At 41.4% G+C, this 20334-nt stretch overlaps 1 protein-coding gene across 6 annotated transcripts in view; it reads right to left on the minus strand.

The window, feature by feature from the left end:
• The window catches only part of CDC123 (cell division cycle 123), a 34019-nt gene extending 14233 nt beyond the window's left edge, over positions 1–19786 (minus strand). Inside the window, exons 1-7 of one of the 6 annotated variants that reach the window (XM_044423530.1) lie at positions 19526–19786; positions 18785–18936; positions 17650–17721; positions 14408–14471; positions 13241–13273; positions 7829–7924; positions 6097–6203 (exon numbers count right to left, since the gene is read on the minus strand). In XM_044423530.1, the coding sequence (XP_044279465.1) occupies positions 6097–6203; positions 7829–7924; positions 13241–13273; positions 14408–14471; positions 17650–17721; positions 18785–18858 (446 nt within the window). In that variant the 5' untranslated portion in view covers positions 18859–18936; positions 19526–19786. Of the gene's footprint in view, positions 1–6096; positions 6204–7828; positions 7925–13240; positions 13274–14407; positions 14472–17649; positions 17722–18784; positions 18937–19200; positions 19359–19525 lie in introns of those variants that run through there. The other 5 variants (XM_044423535.1, XM_044423532.1, XM_044423531.1 and 2 more) reach the window with 5 other exon arrangements.
• Between the last annotated feature and the right edge of the window lie 548 nt (positions 19787–20334).

Raw genomic sequence — 20334 nt, forward strand, 5'->3', positions numbered from 1 at the left:
TGAGGAAAATAAGACATCTTGTGAACACCAGTGTTGCCCTGTTTGTTTCTAGAAATCTGGTCCTTGCCCATATTCCAGAAGCAACATCTTTTCTTCTTTTTGTACTGCTCTGCTATTACACTAACTGGTTGCTGGGATAAAATGTGAGAAAATGTATGATGCTGAGTGTGTTAGAGATTACTGTAGTGTAGTAAGCCTGAGCAGCAGTATCAAAACAAAGGTAGAAATATGTCAGCAGAGATATTGAAAGAACAGATAGCTACGAGAATGACAGAATTTCCATCTCAGGAACAAAGGAAGCTGCCTTACAATGGTCCATCTGGCAGCATCTCTCCAGGCTTTTAGATAAGATTCTTTTCAACCAGGGACCTTTTGCACACCAAGCATGTGTTCTACCTCGGAACCCTGGTCCCTTCCCTTTCAGCACTGGAGATATGTTTTAAGAGATATTATTCACACCCAAAAACAGTAAGAACTTGCATTTTTAGAAACAATTAAAGCTAGCTGTTTATCTTGAAGAGCCTTTTTAATATTTTTCTTTCTAGATTTTGAGCAACTTCATTTCTAGATTTTGTGGTTACTTATTTCCCACTTGCTTAGCAGCAAATATCTCATTTATCAGGCATATGTTTTTCTGTCACTACTAACAATTCTACATTTTCTTTATATTATCACAGTAGCTGCAAATATTGCATTAAATTCTATCACTTTCAAAAAAAATACCATAAGAAAAAAAGTATTTCGAAATATAGCAGAACTAGTCTTATTTGCAATCAGCATGGCATTTAGTAAAGTGCACAGACTGATGACCACTGATTTAGTGCAGAACATTAACAGGAAATTAGGTAAGCATAGACTATTTTTAATTGAAAATACAGTCTCCATTACCTCTGTCAATCTCTTAATGGATTATCAAGAGAACAATCATGTATTTGAAAAAGATCAATTAAGATTGCAATGCTATACAGACTTACCTGGAAGTAAGTCCCATTGTACTCCATGGGACTTATGTCTAATGGATGTAAACAGGAGTTCACTGTTAATTTGTTAATACATAATTCATTAGAATGCCTTTCTAAAACTGTGAAAGCCAAGATAGGATAAAGAGGGCTCTCAGGCCATTTCCCATTCAGGTCAGTCTCAAACCTGCTTAATTAAATTAAAAGCAAAATTAAAGCATCATGTGCCTTCAATGCATCCCTGGGTCTGTGCAAAAATGTGTGTAAAATTTCAAAAAGGAACAAGAGAAACCTGAATGTGACCTGTTTGTCGTGACTAATTCCCCAGGGAAAACAAAGTTTTTCTGTTATCCATTGAAACCCTGAACAGCAGCAGCCTACACAGAGATAAAACTTTTTATGCAAGGCTGCCATCTGAAGGATGCTCAGCAGAAGTGCATTCCAGTTTGTATTTATCTTCACTATGATCTTTTGTTATGCAAAATCTCTTGATAAAAGCAGAAATATCTACCAGGAAAAATGTCCTTCTCAGCTGAATGCAAGTTCCCTAAGCTTTTAACTCTTGGGAACAGTTCAGGTTTCACTAATACGTCTGACCAAATAAAATCTAAGTCATTTTATAGGGCAATTTTTCAAAGAATAAAATTCTTGCAACATTGAAATTCCTGAAATGCCAAGTTCCAAAACTTTTGTGGGGGGTAGGCACAGGAATAGCTAGACTGAAAACACTGTTAGCTGATCTCACATCATTATTAATATTGAGCCACTCACATTTTCCAAGTGAAACAGGACCCTTATCTGCCAAGGAACTGAATATGACTCCTCTGTGGAATAAAGCTTGTTGTCACACCTAAATGTAAAACTACTATCTCAAACCAAATGCTTGTAACTCTTCTGTGACTCCTTGCCTATGATTTTGACAGAGTTTCAGATACTGAGCACTGGAGGTAGAAGCCTACACTTCCATGGAAGGTGCAGGTCTGGGTTGTCTGGCTGTAAGAGGGTGGTGCACTATTAAGCAAACTTTCTTTTGTGCATCTAGCAATGGCTCAGCGGATGAACATCCAGGGATGGGGCAAATATACGTTAACTCAACCACTGATGACATTAGTAGTGGGCCACAAACATGAGCAAGGAGATGGACTGAAGAATGTTGTCCACAAGGAAGTAAAGCAAGACGTTAATAAGGAGGTAGACGTGGCTGAAAATGTTGCTCAAGAGACATGTTGCCAAACTGTGCTAAATCCACTGAGTTCATACATTGTTCTAACCTGCAAGCAGCTCTCTAGTGAGCTGAATCCAAAATGGCCTGCAAGTTCCATCAGTTAAACCTTGCTCTGGACCATCAAATCTAGATGTTACTTCTACCTAAAGGTTGGGGGGACTGTCAAGCGTGTGAAGAGTGAACCATTGCTTTGTTTGGTAATTATCACCTGCTGTAAGATAATTGTAGAGCAGTCTTACGTACAAAAGTGACTGTATAAAAGCTTCAAGGGCAATGCACTTATAGCCAAATGAAACTGAAGGACATTTTATCTTCCTGCAGTGGCCTGAATTTTGGTTCTCAAGAACACTGTTTAACCTTTACACTGACCTGTGGCAGTGCTTACAGAGGCACACAAGATGTCTGGTCAGTGGGCATTCCCTGTTTACACTCCTGTTAACACAGGGATTAAAGCTAAGATATAAGGCTTGATGGACTAATGTAGCTCGTCAGAGAAACTATCTAGTGCCTTGGAACTGTCCAAGGCTGCAGATCCTATTCTTCTGCTCTACAACAAGGCCCCACTACTTCCAGTTGCTAGCCACCATGACTCCCTGTTACCTGCTCAAATGGAAAGGACTATAGCTCAGAGGCCAGCACATGGCTTTGCATATAGAGAGAAATACAAAAGGTCCAAGGTTCAGTCCCTAGAATATCCTGCTTGTTGTTGCTCTTATTATTTCTAAACATGTATCCACCACTTTATTTGGTAAAAAAGCATCAAAGATTTAAAATAATACAACTTTAACAAAGCAAAAACATTGAAAACAGTAAAATATTAAGGGCACAAGCCTATGGCTGCTACATGGAGTCTAGGCAGTCATACAAGTCTCAACTTTGACCTTGGAATTTAGCTCTGAACTTCCCCTTGCACTCAGCTCACAGCTAGCATAGGATAAATTGCACCAGCTGCAACTCTGTGGTTGTAAGAGTGACCTCAGAGAGGGAGTTCTGTGATTGTCTGGGGCGGGGAGACAGGTGCCAGCACAATTCCAAGTATCCTGGTGGCACCTCAATAGTCTTCCCTCATGTTCTGAGTCAACACACTTAGACAGATGAAATTGGATGGTAAGTTTTCCAGGACAGGAGCAGTACAGAGGCAGCCTTCATCTTTCCACTCTTCCCTGCCCTGCATGGGAAAACAGTAATCTTTTGAGTCCAAAGGGTTACAGGCAGTCTGACTGGATTGCACTGCCCAACACCTGCATAATTTTAAAGTCCAGTTAAAAGGATCAGGTAGCAGGAGATACAAAGTACCTCTGCATGAGATACTGGAAAGCAGCTGACAATCAGAATGAGCTAGATGGATCATGAGTCTGACTTGGAAGAAGACAGCTTCCTGCATCTCTCAAAGGATTACAGCCCATCCTCAAAAGAACAAGGGAAGAGCCATGCTGGATTTTTACTTAGCATTTGTGGCACGCCACCTGCTGTAAAAGAATAGGCCTACTCCCTGTGTGAAATGGCTTAAGGTGACTTGGCATGAAGAACTTATTCCCACACTGGTACTTTATGTAGAAAAGCTGCAGAAACACCATTACATATGGTTGTCTACATGTCCTCAAAGAGGACTGACATAGCAATGCAGATCAGTCAATGTATGAATAGCAATGGACAAATAAGAGCGTGTATTTCTTGATTTCTAACTCAATGGTGAATGAGACTGTGCTAAACAAAACAAAAACATCTTGCAATTTATTATGCAGTGAAATAATAACCATCAGCAAATCTACTTTAGTATATGTTCCTTTAGAACTGTCAAATTGCAGAACTTTCTCCATACAAAACTTTCTTTTTCCTCCTTAAAAAACCCCTATAAACCTATTCAAGTAACAAAAGAAATCATATAGCCATGCGAACACCTGTTCCGCATTTTCCTTCTGCATAACAATCACATTTCTAATATTCTCTCACCAGGGGTTATGAAACCCAGTCAATCTCATTTAATGAAGACAGTCTTGTGGTTCAGCAGGTCTAGTTACTTCAGACTCTGCCTAGATACACTCATATGAGTTTGGAATTGTTGTGATAAAAACAAAACCAAATTTCCTGCTAATTATTTCAATCCCAAATGTTTTAATTAGTTAAGAGGCAACACTTTGTAGGCGCTATATAGACACAGACGCTAATACTTAAGTGGAATCATTGTTCAGTTTTGCATCCCCAGGAAGCACTTCTGGGAAGGGCTATTCCTGGCATACCAATGAAGTAAAGAACAGCTTTTCAATGAAAAGCTACTTCTTGCTTTTCTGAAAATGGCCTCACAGCCTAAGGGGTGTGCCAACATTCCCCATCTGAAGGTTTGGATCACTTATTGTACAAGCTTTTCTAGATGGAACAGACAAACAAGTCTGTTGGAACGGACCAACAAAGAAATAAACTAAGCTCCCACAGCCAAGCAATCCATCCCATGTGTAGCCTTTTTTGCTTAGTTCTGGAATGTTTGCTTGGTTATGAGCAAAAGATCATGTCCTGAATCATGTCCATTAAATGTAAGGATATCATAACCAGCTTGGCATGCCTGCAAAATTTCAGCTCACTGAGCTAGATACCTATAGGTATGCCAATCACATCCTCTGTTTGAAGAAGAAATGTACAAATACCTTGTTTTCTAGAAATAATGGTGTCTTTGACAACATGGCACCAATTGTACAGCATATAACTGAATATGAAGTTTATTACATAAAATGTAGAAATGGCCATCGATTTAAAGGGGATTAGATAAAACTCTTGGAGGAGAAAACTATCAATGGCTACTAGCTATGAGGACTAAATATTACATCTAGTACGCCCTTCAATGCCAGTTACTAAGAAACATGAGAGGGAGGGTGCTACTGTGCTTGTCTCTTGTTAGTTGGGTCACTGCTGGAGCAGAGTGCTGGCCTGCCCAAGTCTTCAGGTTCATCCGGCATGGTTTTTTGTGCTCATCTTTCTAGGTCATGTGGAAGACTGTTAAAAAATCTAATAAGCCTGTGATCAAGTTAGTGAGAACTAAATGTCAACCTCGGTTTAGAACAGCTTGTGCCACTATTCCTGATCTAATCTGGAAGGTGGCACTGTGCATAAGAATGTTAGAATTATCTTGCTGAGTGAGTCCAAAAGTGAGACCAAAAGCCCAACTAGTTTAGTAATCTGTTTCTAGCAGGACCAGATGGCTTTTTGGAAACTCACAAATAGGTCAGGAAAGTAAAAGCTCTTTTCTGCTGTCTGCCTCTGGCATCTGGTATTCAGAAGTATACTACCACTGTGGGTTCCATTTAACATGACTAATATTATATTGTGTTTTGATTGTCATGCTGAAGTCTTGCCGTGAAAAGCACAGGTGTCATGGATGAAAGACAGAGAATCAGAAAATGGAGAAATAATTGCAAATTAGAATGTGGAAGATCTGGTTAAGAGAAAAAAAAGTGGGATTAAACAAGAAGGGAAGGAAAGTGATACCCAAATATAGAAAGGAGAGAAGGAGCAAGATTTAGTAACATCAGAGGGACAGAGGGGTGGGTAACAAGGACAGCACTGGCAAGAGGGATGTGCTGAGTATGTACTTAGTAGTTAAGATGATGACCACAAGTCTTCAGTGACTTTTCATGAACCCTCCTTCCTTGAAATTATGGTACAGGTACAGGTGGCAGTACAGTTTACAAGGATTAATGGATAGCAAAGTCATTATAGGATGCAAAGTTGCAGTGGAATGGACAAGAAAATAATCCATTTAGTAAAAACTCTCTCTGCTCATCAGTAGTAACCACAAATCCAAAATGACATTAGCCCAAAATAAAAGTTTTCAGAAGTGGCAGAAAAAACTAGCTGAAAACTCAGCAAGAAAACACTGATCCTAATCCTAAACCAGCAACCTGATACAATTTTACTTACGGTTGAGTGAAATCACAAGTAATGAAGTCTGAACTCTTAAATAGAAGGAAGATGTCGCTGAGGCATTTACATTTCAGTGAACTATTCATTGCTATCCAGTAGGCATCCTAAACAAGAGATATTTGAGACATACTTTAACCACATATTCTAAAATGGCACATGAGAGATTGGATTCCATTCTATTAATCTGGCCACAACCACCCCCTTTCACAAAGTGCTCTCAAGCAAGGCTGTGCATGGAATGCTACCTAAAGTGATGACTGAAAGGCAAAGCTTGAAATACCAAGCAAAATCCAGTTTTGCTTCTCTACATCCTGCAAGAATTTTCAAATTTGCAGTTATTAATCTTACAGCCTGATTCAATGAATACTTACTTCAGAAGTAAAACCCATTAAGTTCAGAGGGACTCCTAAATGAATAAGCTATAGACTTTAGTCTGAAAATCAAAGTAATTGCACAATTTCTGTACAGTTCAGCTCTCCTGATATCAGTGTCAGATTTGAAGATTGTAGAGAAAAGTCTTTTTCATTTCCCCTCAGCTCCACTACTACTCCACAAAACCTGGTGAGTCAAAGCTTTTTATCTTAAAGTTTGGCCTTCCGAACTCTAAGTGTATCTGTATATGAATATCTTCTGGGACTGGATGTGTGCCTTCAGACAAATGACCTATGCTAGTGATGGCTTATCTCCTTGGTAAGCAAAACTATTAACAGACCAACACAGACTAGGCCCATTTGCACAATGCAAGTCAAAATGTTGCTACAGCATGGACTAAATAGAGCTTTCTCCTTCAAAAATCCTTACCAAAGTAGAATTTCTCTTACTACTAAGAAAAAGATAAGAGTCTGAAAACTCTGGAACTTTCTTTGGTAGTGAACAGCTACCAGGTTTTGAGAGGTTCAAATACGCCCTTGCATATTTGCTTGAGAAGAGTCACAGCTCAGTAACAGAGGGTGAACTGCATATAGAAGAGTTCCAAGGCCCGACTCCTGATGCTGCCTGTTAAGTGCTGGAAAGGTTGTTTTTGTCTGGTCAGAGTGCTTCAGAAGTGGTCCGGGGCTAGACTGAGCTAATGGACAGATGACTCCCTTGTACACAAACCAAAGGCTCAGTGCGCATACTGGGATAAAGTATGGATGACAGACTTCCTCCACCTGCCTGGATTTCTGAAGTAATAAGGATCTCTTTTCCTCCAGTGTTTAGAACAATGGTCAAAGGCAGGAGTGGTCTTAGATGTCTGTCTATCATCACTTGGGCCTACATTCTAAGAGGGAAAAGAAGCAGCTCTCAGCAGTTGCTCCTGCCTTTTAAAGCAGACATTCCTCCTTTTCTCCAGCACTGGACAACAGCCAGTATTCCCCTCCTTGGCAAAGAAGAAGACAGACAGAACTGCTGAGGAGTGGCAGGTTGAAGGGCACCAGCATTGGCATCTTTTGCTCCTTTTCTCATTTCAGCACTCAGAGGAGAGATGACATAAAAGTAAAAGAGCTCCTGAAGTTTCTCCTGCCGTTACTACTTTGTGCACTGGGGGAAGAGAGCTTCATCCCATCCTCTGAATTCCTAACAACCAGAGAAGGACTCCAATCCATATGTTCCTACAGGGTGCAAATCAAGCCACTAGTTCTTTGCACTGCAATTATTGTCTTTCCCTTCCCTGGCAGCTCAAGGAAATATTGAGTTTTTTTCAAATAAATAATTCAAGCTAATTTAGGCTGTTTATTCATGTTCTCACCCTTGGAGCACTCCAGTTAAGCTTAGGAAAAACACTGCCTCCCAGAGAACTGATGGCTTCTTCCACTTTAAGTGCAAACTCAGGGAACTCAGGTGCCTAGATAATCAACAAAAGAGGAAAATCTTGCAGAAACAAAGTCTGGCACATGTTGAACAGATTCAGAATTTACTTGTTATTGAAGTTATTTTCTTTACAGTTTACACTGTACTCTCATTATTTTTTTCTTGCAAGAAACCTAAGACAAATGACATCTTCACAACAGCCTGTGAGGTAGGTTAGACTAAGAGTCACCAAGTGAGTTACACAGCTAGACCTCCTGAGTCCCATTCCTATTCTTTAATTACCAGTATTCCACATTGGGTTTTGCTTACAAGCCAATATTTACAGTAGCACATGCAGTCTGGGCTCAAAACAGACATTGGATCAATAATTCAGGATCTCAGATTTCTGACATCACTGTCTGACTCCTTCAGTTTTAACCGTTCTAACTTGCAATTTTAATTATGAAGTCTTGTATGCAACTGACACACCTAACTTTCCATAAAGAACACAGAATATAAGTAACAATTCAACCAGCCTATTTAAGTCACAGTGCATAAATCAAGCTGTGTATTTAAAATGACAACTGGAAGATGAGGCAAGTGAAAACTGTTCCAGTATTCAGCACAGGCATTAAGTGCAATTTCATATATTTAGGTTATGTTTAGGTTAGGTGTCAGATTTAATTGCTGAGAGAAATCTGCAGGGCCTTAGTGAAAGTATGAGATCATCAGCTACTAGGCACGGTGAATTCCTTGCCTCATCCTTGAGATAAGGATATTCACAAACCCTTTTGCTGGGGTTAAGCTGGGCCTCCTCTCACCCTTCTGTCCCCTTATCTCCCATGAAGGAGGAGTAATTTTTTTATACTGACAGCTTCGAAAACAGAGAGAGAGAGAGAGACAGGAACCATATGAATTCAGTGGCAAGGGGTGTTGCACTAGGAGTTCCCCCATGGAACAGGGAGCACATAGCACCATGGAAGTAAAGTTTGTTACACCAGGAAGTTCTGTAATTAAAGGGAAATCCATAAACTTTTCCTTTGCTTGCTCATTGATAATCTGCATCTGTATTCTAGCTTTGTATTTAATAAACCACTTAACATCTTTCACATCAGTGACTTTGTTCCTTAAGTATCTTCAAAACTAAAGAGAGATGCTTTGGCTGAAGCAAGGCTCCCTGGGTTAAAATAAAATGTTAAATCTTTACTTGTGAAAGTGCTGCAGAAAATACAGACCATGAAATAGTAATTAAAAAAAGTGACTTCACTATGGCAAATTTTTACTTCCAGAGAAGGATGTTTTAACGGTTCTTTTACCATGGTGTAAAAGCTGGACTCCAGTTAGCTTATGTGCACACCTGTATATTTGTGTGTATTTACTTACAGCACTTTTAAATTACACAGTAGCCCAAGTTCTTAAGGTCATATCCAATACATTAAATACATAGCATACAAACAAGAAAACCAGCACATGATAAAATCAAGCTAAAGCCAGCAGCAAAGAGTCAAACATTACAGCACATTGTTGTTGTTAGTTACAAAGTCATGTCCGACCCATCGCGACCCCATGGACAACATTCCTCCAGGCCTTCCTGTCTTCCACCATTCCCCAGAGTCCACTTAAGCTTGCACCGACTGCTTCAGTGACTCCATCTAGCCACCTCATTCTCTGCCGTCCCCTTCTTCTTTTGCCATCAGTTGTTCCCAACATTAGAGTCTTCTCCAGAGAGTCCTTCCTTCTCATTAGGTGACCAAAGTATTTGAGTTTCATCTTCAGTATCTGGCCTTCTAAAGAGCAGTCAGGGTTGATCTCTAGGACTGACCGATTTGATCGCCTTGCAGTCCAAGGGACTCACAGGCGTCTTCTCCAGCACCACAATTCAAAGGCCTCAATTCTTCGGCACTTAGCCTTTCCTTATGGTCCAGTTTTCACAGCCATACATTGCAACTGGGAAAACCATAGCCTTGACTATATGCACTTTTGTTGGCGGGGTGATGTCTCTGCTCTTTAAACCAAACTAAAACCAGCAGCAAGTAATAGTGGCTATGATCTTAAAACAGTAAGAACAGTTCTTAAAATGCCTAGAAGAATAAAGAAGCCTTCACTTGGCACCAAAAGATTATAGCCAGGGTGCCAGGCAAGCATTTCTGCTCAGGGTGCCACCACTGAAAAGGCCCATTCTCTCTTAGTTGAATATTGGAGAATACATCCCTTTAGGAAGTAAAGTGAAATCTGCTAGCCACTGCCTGATGAGAACTGTTTCCATAAACAGTTAACTAGGAGCCATAAAAATAATTAATAACATGTTTACGCTGCTCTTCAGCCAAGAAAGCCTCCCAAAATAACTTAAAAGGTTTTCATTATGTCACATGATGATGCCAGTTTTCACAGTATGGAAAAACAGAATTTGCTAATCAATCGCCTTTAGCAATCTCTTTAAAATTATGTCAATTTCCATCTCCTGTCAACTAAAATATGGTATATGGTAAGAGAAGTGGTTGCACTGATGCTGCAATACCTTGCCTTCTACAGACACAGACAAGAGTGATGCTTGCATGACACAACAGTGTTATTTAACCCACAGTGAAACTGTTGCTCCTGTGGCTAGTGTTTTAAGTTTGCAAGTCCTTCCTGGGGGTTGTTTTGCATGAAGCTGGTAAGTTTGAGTTTTTTAAAATCCTTGCATAACTCATGGTCTGCCCTGCCCCCCAATAACCCATACCTGCAAGGTGTGTACAACATAAAACCCTTCTGAGTGGGAACTACATATTCAACTCACGATGAGCTGAAATGTGCTGCTCAGCTAATTATTTAAAACAGAATAAATACTTGTATTAGGAAAAAGTGACACACACCTTTTATACAGAAAAAAGACTTGACTCACTGTATTCCTTAGTGAAGGATCTGTCTAACTTTAATGGCCCTTTGTATACTGTTGGAAAAGACCACAGGAATCTTTAATGAAGGTTGAACATGATCTCCAAGCCAAAACTCTGCCTCAAACCCTTGTACTGTGCCAACACTTATGCCTATTTCCATGTTTGGGGACTATTATATTTTCAGTCTGCTGCATGTTTATTATAAGATGGTCTAGCATCTTCTAAGCATCGTACTCTACATCTAAGTAACTTCTTATCTACTAACTTTATTGTTGGTGTTAATTCCAGAGGAACTGAAAATCTCAAACATGTTTTGGATCATATCTTTACCCTAAGGTTTAGATACACATCAAAACAGGTGTATCAATCAAAAATGTTTCTGTCAAACTTTTCCATTTTAAAGTTGAAATGACTCTAATATCCAAATAAATATTCAAGTAAATTCTTGAAATTTACTCTTGCTCAAATTAGGCCCACAGAACCAATCTTTTATCATGCCTGTAGAACAAATACTTGATTTTTTTCCTATACCTGTCTGTACAATCTTTGGCTATTCACTCTATTATATAAGTAAAACTTTACGGCCAGTTCATACAGCTTTCTGCTGAAGTACGCTCAGTTACAATAGCTTTTCTTCTTACAGCATTCTTGTCAACTGCCAGTTATTTCATGAGGCAAGGACTTCTATAAGATGTGGATGAGGTTTTATACACATCCTAGAAAAGACTGTTTTTATTACAACTGATCGCTAAGGCATACAAACTGAATCTGAATGGGAAAGATTAGCACAAGACACAAATAACAAGTAACCAGTTTGAGTTACTAACTCTGAGAATTAGAAATATAACCCGTTTTGCAACCTGTTATAGGTCTGGAAGGCAAATATTACTTTCCCAGCTTCTGGGCACTTTCTATAGAAAAGTTCCCACATAAAAAAAGAGATTGCCCTTTTGACAAACTAACCCTCATCTGATAAGTTAATTCTTGTCTGAACACATTAGTCTGTCCAGTCTAGGAGATGTGAGCCTTCTGCCCAGAATCCCTCTGTTCAGCCTAGGTCCAGGGGGGAAAACTAAAGCTTTGGCTTTACTTTCCCAAAGCCCAGAAAACACAATACCTAAACTTGTAAAACATGTAAAATAGCCATAGGACAGTATTTATTAAGGTATTTATTTATTATCCTGCCCCATTAGCCATAAGGCTCCCTGGGTGGTTTACATCACAATCATGCAGTTATGCACATGATGATATTTTAATGAAAAAATCCTTTTAAACAATGACACCAAATGTCCAAGTAAGAGTTTATTCAAAAGTAAACGATGATGAAAAGGCTACAATCACACACAGGGACAACTCCAAATAATATTAACTTACACACTCCAATATAGTTAGTTACATACTTGCATATAACTTTGGGTTTCAGAGAATTTGTGGTCTTTTTGCCAAGAAGTGGATCTGACGAGAACCTCTTGGTTTACTAATTAAATATTGCTATGTAGACTCAAACTGAGAGCAAAGTCACAGTTATGGGAATGAGAGATCAACATAAGCTAGTGGGGTAGCTAACTCTGGCTATTGTTTTGCTCACTGTGTGAGGGACACTATTTCCAATGTTGTCAATACTAGAAATCAGAAAATTGCTTAAGAGTCTAAACTTACATCTAAAATGAGCATGTGCAAAGGAGATTATGCAAAGGAGAATTGAAGCATATTTAAAGACAAGAAACCAGTATGTTTATTCAAGTTTTCCTAGCTTACTTACCAGACATTGCAAAGGACACTATCAACCTACATCAGAATATAGGAGTTGCTCACACAATTATTGCAGGTTAATGTGGCATAATGGTTAAAGTGTTGGACTGTGAGCTCTGGGTTCTAGTCCCCACTAGGCTCTGCAATTCAGCGGGTGACTTTAGGCCAGTCGCTGACTCTCACCCTAACCTATCTCACATGGTTGTTGTGACGATAAAGTGGAAAAGAGCAGGAGGATCACATAAGTTTTGTTAGGTTCCTTGTTGGAAAAAAGTGGAATATAATATAGTTATAGTACAATTCAATTTTATTCACTGGGTTATACACATAGTTATTTTTAATTTCATTTTTACTTTTAATGGTACTACCATGACAATCCATAAATCTTAAGAAAAACTATGCTAGATTAGACTAGTGGTTCATCCAATCCAACACTCCATTAACCAGCTGCCACAGGGTCCCTCAAGCAGAATGGATACAAGAGTTCTACCTACCCAAGCTTCTCAGTGACTTGTGCACACAGGTATACTGTCTCTAAAATATTGACTTTTCTGTGAATAAGTAGGGTTACTTAGAATTTCTAACCTAATGAAAAGGTCATTCTCTTGCAGCTGTGAAACAGTCAGATAATAGCATAAATGATGGACCAAATGAATCTTTCAGTCTTCATACTTTCTCTGCAGCTCAGTTCTGATTACTGTAATTCTAAAAATTAAAATCTTAAATAACAAGAGCCTTACCGTAAGTGTTGTAGTATTCTCATCATCAGACCACTGATAAGAAACAAAAAGCAAGAGGGTTATTTTCCCTTAAAAGAAGTCCTAGCTCATTGCTGCATGACAAGCAGTTTAAGTGAGATTTCCACAAAGTTGTATCCTACTCTATTCTTGGGGGTGAAGTGGGGGAGCTGTCTCATTTGTGCCTGCTCCACCTCCCATGCAAAATGAGACAGTGCCCTAAATGACCCTGTCCTGTCGCTCGAGGCCAAATGAGAGGTACATTGTTTTCAAAAATACAAGCAGCGTGTGCTGGGAAGGCTAATCATTTTGGGCATCGGAGGCAGCCTGAAGGAGAGGAATAACACTTTCCTCTCCTGTTATAACCCCAAGGAAAATCCCTTCTTTGAAAATGAAAATCCTATTTTCATCAGGAGGAAGAATGAAGCTCCTCTGTGCTCACTGCAATCCCAGTCATTATCAGTCCTCTCCAGCAGACGTATTTACATGTTTTAAAAACTGCATGGTAAATGCAAGAATGCATTCAATGTTACAACTAGTTGTGTTCAGATTGTAGCAGTACCCCTGCTGGCAGAAAATGAGGGAATACCCCGCAGACCTCTGTAGTGATCTCATTTTGTGTTAAGAGAAGCGCTTGCCAGACCAGGAGCAGTCATTGTTCACCTGCCACAGAAAGAGGTTTGGACCCCCCAAAAAACAGGCTGTGGTCTTCAGCTGAGAATCCCCATCTCAAATCAATGGAGTTAAAAGATTCCCTCTCCTGGTGCTGCTGCAGCTGCTACTCAGCTTTGATGACTCATACTGAAAGAGACCGGCAACTTGAAGCCAGCAGCACAAAAGAAGGCAAAGTGGAATGTGTCCACGCCACTCACAACACATTCTCCAGGGAAAATGTGTGCAGTGACTATGGTGTAATCAGCAGTGGTGAGGTTGTAAGGTTCCTACCCAGAGAATGCCCACTGTAGCAAGTTTTACTGGACAGCAGCTAAGAGCATACAGGAAGACCAGGTAAAGAACAGGTCAAAGAAAAGGTATTTTCATTTACATTTCTACAGTAAATTTCAAAGCAAAGGTGTATCACTAGGATGTAAGTTTTTCATCCTGTCTGCAGAATGGGATATCAGTATACAGTGTAAGATCCTGAGAATAATTATTACAGTTTGTACAAACCTGTATTTCCTCCATCTCATCTTCATTCCCATCATCATTGTCATGAGAAGTTGGGGGATCTTCCCTAGGAGAGAAGCAGGAAAGGCAAAACCTCTTCATTTCAAGCTCAAAACCTTTTAACATTAATAAGTTAAGCTTGATCATGCTCCATTTATGTAGGCTAGAGCAGTTAAAATTAAAAAGAGCCTCACAGAAATAGACAAAGTAAGGCATTTGCTATATGAACTCCAAGAGGAAAGTTGACTGCCTTTGCCATGAAATAATCATTTCCCCAATCAGTGTGAATTATTTATTTATTTAAAGCTTTTATATACCATCAAACTACTACAGTCTTGGGATGGTCTACAATAAAAACAGAATAAAATGAAGCACAGCATCCAATAAGTCCAATAAAATAAAACCCACATTAAAACCTAACCAACCTTAAAATCATGGGTGAATAAAATGGTTTTAGCCTGGCGCAGAAAAGAATACAGAGTCGGCACCAGGTGGACCTCTCTGGGGAGCACATTCCATAGCCGGGATGCCACTGCCAAGGCAGCTCTTCTTCGGGTAGTCACTCTCCTAATCTCCTTGAAGAAGGGATCCCGAAGAAGGACCTCCGCAAAAGATCTTAAGGGGTGCATAGGCACACAAGGAAGGAGATGCTCCTTCAGATATCCAGGTCCTAAGCTGTTTAGGGCTTTATAGGTCATCACTAGCACCTTAAATTGGGCCCAGACTTCAACTGGTAGCCAGTGTAGATGGCAAAGGTCTGGCATTCTATGTTCATACCTGCCAGTCCCTGTTAACATCCTGGCAGCTCTATTCTGAACTGACGTATTTGGACCATCTTCAAGGGCAGCCCCACATAGAGCACATGACAAATCAGGAAGTTACCAGAGCATGGGTTACCATTGCTAGGCACTGCTCATCCAGGTAAGGATGCAGTTAATGCATCAGCCGAAGCTGAAGAAAAGTGCTCCTCACCACTGCCGCCACCCGAGAGTCCAGGGACAACTCTGGGTCGAAGAGCACTCCCAAACTGCACACCCTGTCCTTTATTTATTATTATTTATTTATTAAAACATTTTTATGCCGCCCCATTCGCCGAAGCCTCGGGGCGGCTTACAACAAATAATTAAAATAACATTTTAAAATATATACAATAAAATACAAATATATAATATAAAACATACACTATAAAACAAGCCGCCCTGGCCAAATAAAATTCAATAATATTAACATTTAAAATACTGCTTAAATAAAAAGGTCTTCGCCTGGCGCCGAAAAACAAATAACGACGGCGCCAGGCGGACCTCTCTGGGGAGCGCATTCCATAACTTAGGCGCCACCGCTGAGAAAGCCCTCCTCCGAGTAACCACCCTCCTAACTTCTTCCATGGAGGGCTCCCGGAGAAGGGCCTCTCCCGCCGATCTCAGGGGGCGGCTGGGCACATAAGGATGTAAGCGCTCCTTCAGGTAACCAGGACCCAAGCCGTTTAGGGCTTTATAGGTCATAACCAACACCTTGAATTGGGCCCGGACTTCAATGGGAAGCCAGTGAAGCTGACGGAGAACTGGAGTCATGTGAACATAACGTCCAGTCCCCGTCAGCAGCCTGGCAGCTCTATTTTGGACCAATTGAAGTATCCGGACCGTCTTCAAGGGTAGCCCCACGTAGAGCGCGTTACAGAAGTCCAAACGGGAAGTCACCAACGCATGTGTCACTGTCGCAAGGCAGTCATTCTCCAGATAGGGGCGCAGCTGATGAATTAGCCGAAGCTGGAGGAAAGCGCTCCTCGCCACTGCTGTTACCTGAGCTTCCAGTGAAAGCTCTGGGTCGAGGAGCACTCCCAAGCTGCGAACCTTGTCCCTAAGAGGGAGTGCAACCCCATTCAGGACAAGGTTCAATTCACCCTCTCCGAAGCCCGATCCACCAACCAACAGGACCTCCGTCTTGTCTGGATTGAGCTTCAGTTTATTGGCCCTCATCCAGCCCATCACCCTGGATGAGGGCCATTTTGTCCCCTATGTTGAACAGCAAAGGGGACAAAATGGACCCCTGCGGTACTCCATGGCATAGCTGCCATGGCGCAGAGCCATAGTCCCCCAGCACCACCTTCTGGAACCGGCCATTGAGATAGGAGCGGAACCACTGCAAAGCAGTGCCTCCAACCCCCAATCCCGCAAGCCTATCCAGAAGGATACCATGGTCGATGGTATCGAAAGCCGCTGAGAGGTCCAGCAGAACCAACAGGGACGCACTCCCCCTGTGCACCCCCTTCCAGATCAGGGCTAAAATCACTTACCTAGAAAGCAATAGGACCTCCTACCAATAGGACCTCCACCTTGTTTGGATTAAGCCTCAATTTGTGGGCCTTTATCCAGCCCATCACCCTGGGCAGGCACTGGTTAAGGACAGCCACTGCCTCACTTGGATTAGATGAAAAAGAGAGGTAAAGCTGGGTATCATCAGTGTACTGATGACTCTGCAGCCCAAACCTCTGGATGACCTCTCCCAGCAGTTTCATGTAGATATTAAAGGGTACGGAGGATAAAATGGAACCCTACAGAACTTCATGCCATCCCCCAGCACCACCTTCTGGAATCAGTCAGCCAAGCAGGAGTGGAATCACCACAAAGCAGTGCCTCCAACTCCCAACTTGGCCAGCCTATCCAGGAGGATACCATGGCCAATGGTATCGAAAGCTGCTGAGAGGTACAGGAGAACCAACAGGGACACACTCCCGTCACTCTCCCTGCACAGCTTATTGTACAGGGAGACCAAGGCAGTTTCAGTTTCACAGCCAGGCCTGAAACCAGACTGAAATGGGTCCAGATGGTCAGTTTCCTCCAAGAGAACTTTGAGTTGCCTAGTTACCACCCATTCAAGCACCTTGCCCAAGAACGGTGTATTAGCACCACCCTGTAATTGTTTGCTATCTCTGGGGCCAGGGTTGCCCTCTTCAAGATGCAGAAACTCTACTCTATATTTGTGTCAATATTAATCATATTATGAACATTCTGTTGTAGATTTAAAACAGTGCCAATCATGGGAAATGGGAAAGAAAAACTTGGTGCCCCTACTTCTTTGGGGAGGAAGAAAAGGGTAAGATCAAACCATTCAGTTTTGTTTCTTGAATTCATATAAATGATAGGCATGTCATGAGGGGAGCCGGCTGGAGCCAGAGATCAGGCTAGATGGCCTGGGAGGCTCCTTCTGACTTGCTGTTTCTATGTTTAAGGAACAGACACCCTTACCTGCCTGAAACTACTAATGTCCCATCATCCAGTAAGTAGTCTTTTACATTCTGTGGCAGTGGAAGAATGATACTGAATGGAGAAAAAATATTTTAGTATTACATATGAAAATCATGATACAGGAAAATACACCAGTAATCTCTATGTTGCATGCAAATATTTTGTTAACATCAGTATTTAAATGAAGATACAGAGTTTCCAGTCCCATTAACCTTTTGGGCATAAATTTGTAAAGGAAGGGCTTGCAATGTAATCATTTTCTTCTTGGACAGCTACACATCTAAATGTCAAAAGATTCATCCAATATATTTCTTGCCTTCATAATGAGCTACCCTTCCTTTTGCCATAGCCTTGCATAGACAAACAGCAAAACGTGGAGGATCCAAATAAGGCCAGTTATAATTTCTGTAACACAGAGACTGGAATATGTTTCTCTAGCTATCACAGGTGCACTTGTTACCCAAATCTCAAGTGATATTTTTCCATGCAAGAGTGTACCCAGAGGTGTCCTGGACTGCTCAAAAAGGGCAAGAAATGTTTTCTGGACAGGTGCAGGCAGCAATATTTAGAGCTCATACAACATGGGAAGATAATAAGTTACAAGGTATGAAAAACAGGAATCAAGATTTATATCAGTGTGGTTCTGCTTATTTACACCATAGTTGAGGAACTTGTAGACTTCCAGATGAGTTGGACTTCAGTTCTTATCAGCCCCAATCAGGCCAATGATCAGGGACAATGGGAATTGTTGAACTACAGTACTTGGATTTCACACTACACTACAGGTTTCCCACTCCTGCATGAAGAAACCTGGCTCTTAATTAGGTGTATCACTTAATTCCTGGAAAGGCATCCCTTCTTTATTTTGAGGCCTGTTCCTGAAAACTTAAAATGGTCTGTGGTACCTTCAAGAAGAAAACAATAAACCCTACATGCACGCAACTCCTAAGCAGAGGTCTTTTCCACCAATGTAGAAGCTGACATTAACTATGGCTTATTCTGATATGTTCATTATTCATAGGTGTTAAAGTCTGAATAAATGAAAAACCACAAAGAAGCAAAATAAAGTACCCCAGTTATTTGTTCCCAAGCACTTAATTCAAGAAAAGCCTTGCCTCAGTGGATTGTCTCTCACCTGCGGATGGTCTGGCTCTTGAAATGAGGGTACCAAAAAGAGAACTGACAGTTTAACACTTGCTCTTTCTTCATCCTTCTGCACTTCCCCACCTTTTGCTGTGTGTAGGGCAGGATGACAAATCTGATGGAAAGGAAATAATTCCTCAGGTACTGAGAAATAAGCAGAGAAAGAGGCAACAAGAGAACAAACGTAAAGAAAATGAAAAATATACCATTAAATAGCAGCCCTCTACCCATTTTGACAGTCACAGCATGATTCAAGCTAGTGGGAAATAAAGTCATAAAGCCTCCTGCAACCTGGTGTTCACCAGATTTTTGAATTACAATTCCCATGATTTCTGGCCACATCTCATGCTGGCTGGGGCTGATAGGAGATGTAGTCCAAAGCATCCCAAAAGTACCAAAAGGCCTCACCTCTTGCTATAACCCTTACAGCAGATACTATAAGGCAGCACTACTTTCCCTCGCTGCGTGGCAAGGGGATGCCCTCTTAATTGACCTGTTCCCAAGATCTCCCTAGTACAGAAATCACAAGCGACTATTATATAACAACGTAATTATACAAAGACACAATCCTCCGCATATGTAGACAGAAAAAAGTCTTTAAACTCCCAGCATTCTTCAAGCCTAGAGCACCCTGGGAATTGTAGGCGTTTTTTCTTCTGGCGACGCGCGCGCGCGCGCACACACACGCACGCACGGGGCTGCGACCTAAAAGACTGCACAGTGCAACCCTTACCTGCTTCCTCTGAAGTAAATCCTATCACGGCGTGAAATTTCGTCCTCGAAACCTCACTTCGTCGGACGCTTTCCCATTTTCACTGAGAGAACATATTTAGCAGTATATTGCAAACATACACGAACGATCGTTGTACATACTTTCGACAAACGTTCAAACCTTCCCCTCTGCTTTTACCCTCGAGCGCTCTGCAGCTCTTCCGTGCAGCTAGCAAGCAGGCAAGCAAGCTCGCTGCCCGCCTGCCTGCCACATTACTTGACTCCCCTCCCCACTACCGTAACGACCGGCTCACCAATCAGCAGCGTAGGCGGGACATCGTGAGCTACCCCAATTGGGCGAAGCATCTACGGCCCTGCCGGAAGGCCAATGGCAGATTGATTGACCGGCTCGACCTACTCTCGAGAGGTCTTCCGCCTACGCAAAAACAGAGAAGCCAACCGCCATACGGCGGATCCAGAAGCCTGCCGCTGGTTGGGCCAGCTCCATGACAGGCCCTTTTCTGACCCAATCAAAGGCAGCTGTTGGAAACAGGTGGGTGGACATAGCAACATCCTCCACTTCTATCAATAAATAGAAAAGGTTGCACTAACTGGAGAAGGGACTTCTAGCTTCCTTTCCATTTTTTTTTTCTCCTCGTCAGGCTAGGAGCGAGAGGTGCGAACAGAAACAAGCTAGAAACCGAAATTCTGGCTAAGCTGCGATTCATCAGAAGTCAAAAGTAGCAGCAAAGGCAACGTTTTATTCCTTAGTTCTTATTTCGTGCGTTTTAAAGAAAAGGTTTTAAAAAGTTAATAATGCCAAACCAAATC

Source organism: Varanus komodoensis, unplaced genomic scaffold (genome assembly GCF_004798865.1).
Source record: "Varanus komodoensis strain SLA01 unplaced genomic scaffold, ASM479886v1 scaffold13_3, whole genome shotgun sequence".
Classification (NCBI taxonomy): domain Eukaryota; kingdom Metazoa; phylum Chordata; class Lepidosauria; order Squamata; family Varanidae; genus Varanus; species Varanus komodoensis.